This window comes from Ceratosolen solmsi, unplaced genomic scaffold, assembly GCF_000503995.2.
Source record: "Ceratosolen solmsi marchali unplaced genomic scaffold, CerSol_1.0 scaffold6, whole genome shotgun sequence".
Classification (NCBI taxonomy): domain Eukaryota; kingdom Metazoa; phylum Arthropoda; class Insecta; order Hymenoptera; family Agaonidae; genus Ceratosolen; species Ceratosolen solmsi.
The window spans coordinates 6,189,705-6,192,864 of NW_011948414.1; the positions used below are offsets into that span (position 1 = coordinate 6,189,705).

Sequence of the window (3,160 nt, forward strand, 5' to 3'; positions counted from 1 at the left end):
TTTTTTTTTTTTTTTATATTAAACTATTATTTAAGATTTTATATGTTGAGTTTTAGTTAAAATGAAATATTTGATAGACTAATTTTATTAATTCACAGCAACTTCACATAATTTGTTTCCTGAAAACATCAGTCTATATTCCGTTTAACCCTAACCAATAAAATTCGAGTCTTTAATTTTAATCATTAAAGTTGTGTATTTATAAGTATGATGAGTTAGTAATGCCAACAAAGTATAAATCCAAACTAATTTTATATATCCTGAAGATATGAAATGTTCAACCTATTAGGTGTCAGTATATGTATTGCTTGCTTGTCATATTTATGTTGCATATATACAACATTTGTAAGTGTATTATTAGTAATTATGAAGTTTTAATCCATTATTATATTAACTATGCATCCCAATTTATTTAATAAATTCATTCTGTTAATTGTTATAGTGAAATGACGGGTATATATCGTATATAAAATAATTTTTTCAATTATTGATAGCAGCTTTGATATCGATATTAATAATTATCATATCTCCTTACTTACTCAATAGTCTCCTCTACAATGTAATAAAATAAATTTTATTATTATAGCAATGGTTTCATAAGACAATTAGCTTACGTAATTGTAGAGAAAAAAAAAGCATAATTATTTACATATCAAGATTAGAAAATGGGATTTTAATTAAAAAGTATTTGATAAAATTCTTTTTGCGCATAAATTTTCCTTCAAAAGCGATTATCAAAGAATTCAAATATTACTACAGGACAAAAGTAATATTACGAAACAACAACTCAGCAAGCACTTTCCATAAGGCCGAGAGAAATTGTTTCGTAGCTTAAAAATACATGCATGAGCATTTTTCAGGCGATGCTGTCGGATCCTTCAGATTCTCAAGTCAAGCGGAAGTGTACGCGATGTCCACCCTCTGTTACCCCGGAACGCTCGCCACAAGAATCTGTGTCGACCAAGGGACGCTGTCCTTGTTTTACGGCCCGCTACACTCAGCGACAGCAGCTCTCCGATAGCGCAATTCCCAATAGAAAGAAAGTTTGCCTCGTGGCGAGCTCCTTTTTCAACTTTGACGATACCGAGCCGGACAGCGCGCGAATAAGTGATTCTCGCATTTTTTTCATTTATTCGTTTTTTTTTTCTCTCAAACTTGTTGAAAAATTCGGTGATTGATCATTGAGTGATTAGCAGCGCATGGGACGAGGATTAGAGTTTAAAATTTTCTTCTTGCTTAATTGATAACAAACGCTCGATCAAACATTAACCTTACGCCAAATAATATTTACTTTGCTATGAATTTCATCCATCTATAAAGATTTACTTTGCTTACTATTTTTTTATTATTTATTAATTAATAATTTCATGCTCGTATTATTGATTTTTTATGAAACGATAATCTATCTAATCAATAATAGATAAATAACTATTTCTAACGTTTAATTACATGTTGAATTTTAGTTTAATATCCGATAAGATAATTTTTTCTACAGATTTAATATTATTTACCTTGATTCTTCGTATTATTTTAACGAAATTCAATTTCTCACCAATAGAAACGGGTAAGCGATCGCGCGATCCAAACTGTCACAATTGTGGTAACCAAAGGAGCTCGATTAAGAATTTATCACGGCATAAGGAGCGCAAATAAGAAGAACTTACAAACTGTACGAAATTAATCAATAAACTGATGTAAACGTTGAAAATGTACAAATCATTAAAAAGTTTTTATCAATATACATAATTATTTAAATATTTTATTGAAAATCATTAAACAAGTATATTATAGATTATTACATGATACTGTGGCACGAACACTTAAAAAAATTATTTTTGTTGTTTGTAGACAAATGGCAGTGAAGTATCCCCCCCCCTCCCCACCGCCCCATTAAAAAAAATAGTTCAACAAAAATATTTTTATTTTATTCTATAAAATGTATTTTATTGTATAAATTAATTTATTGTATAAATATATTTATTGTATAAAATATATACTTATTATTATAATCAAAGCAATTGTCAGTCGATATTCTTTTTGTTGTTGCCGTTGTTGTTGTTGTTGTTGTTGTTTTATCAAGTTTATGCTTTTAGACGTAACAGATGTCGGTAATGTATAATGAAAATAAATTATAAATCAGAAAGGGTATAAATCGAAAACCCTTATTGGTGCTGTAATTGCAAAAGGAAGGAGAAATATATTGTCAGGGTGCAACGAATGATTTTCTCAATATGAACGAAGAATTCTGTATCTACAGAGTATATTTATGTCGTAGTTCCTTTATATTTTTCAATAGAGGCAAAACGTTTCATCTTTATCACTTTTATTCTTAATTTCTACCGATTTCTATCTTACACACTAGTGCTTTTCTTTCCCATTTCTCCCTCTCATTCTAGTACTCTTCTGTTTTCCCCATCTACTATCTCTACCTCCCAAGTTCCTACCGTGTAAATAAGATAAACCACGTGGAAAAGCTTTGTGGCGAACAGAAATTCTAACAAAAGATCAGGAATGAACGAGATGAATAAAAAATAAATTGTTTCCGAATTAAATACACCTGGAGTATATCATTATATGTTATATATTATTTAGGTTCTGAAAAGATACTGATTATAAATGAAGAAGAGAGTATTGGAATTAAAATTATTATTATATCAATTACTAATATAAAAATATCGTGAATATTTTTGATGATTTGCATATTTTATACGATATTTATAAGAGTTTAGAATAAATAAACCATAATGTTCTATCAAATATTACTTAATTTCATTAACTCTTAATGTAACTTCCTGTCAATGATAAATAAAATACGAAAATATAATCACTAATTAATAATAATATAAAATTTCACATATTTGTATTTTGGAATAAATAGTCTCGAGTGTTTTTGAAGAATGTTATATTATTTCACGTAAACATTTCTGTTATACATTTATGTTATACATTTCACGTAAATCATTTTTATATATGAAATATTATTAGCCATATTTAAATTATAATTTAATAATAAATTAAGCAAATAATCTTAACGAGATAATAATTATTTAAATCAGCATTAGCACAAGGTAAATTGTATATTTATGTTGCGATTGCCTAACATTCATTTCACAAAAATACAACTTAAGTTAAAAAACACTTAAAAAATGTTACTTCAATT

General features: G+C 27.6%; 1 protein-coding gene across 1 annotated transcript; it reads left to right on the forward strand.

Annotated features, from left to right (window-relative positions):
• Window positions 1-203: 203 nt before the first annotated feature.
• LOC105368383 (uncharacterized) lies at window positions 204-1,862 on the forward strand. The gene is made up of 3 exons (XM_011507391.1): window positions 204-345; window positions 861-1,107; window positions 1,849-1,862. The coding sequence occupies exons 1-3, from the start codon at window positions 274-276 to the stop codon at window positions 1,860-1,862; spliced, it is 333 nt and encodes a 110-aa protein (XP_011505693.1). The 5' UTR covers window positions 204-273.
• Window positions 1,863-3,160: the final 1,298 nt, after the last annotated feature.

Coding starts and splice junctions, on each gene's coding strand:
- LOC105368383 (XM_011507391.1), top strand. CDS start 274: ATGTTCAACCTATTAGGTGTCAGTATATGTATTGCTTGCTTGTCATAT. Junction 346..860: donor GTTGCATATATACAACATTT/GTAAGTGTATTA, acceptor AGCATTTTTCAG/GCGATGCTGTCGGATCCTTC.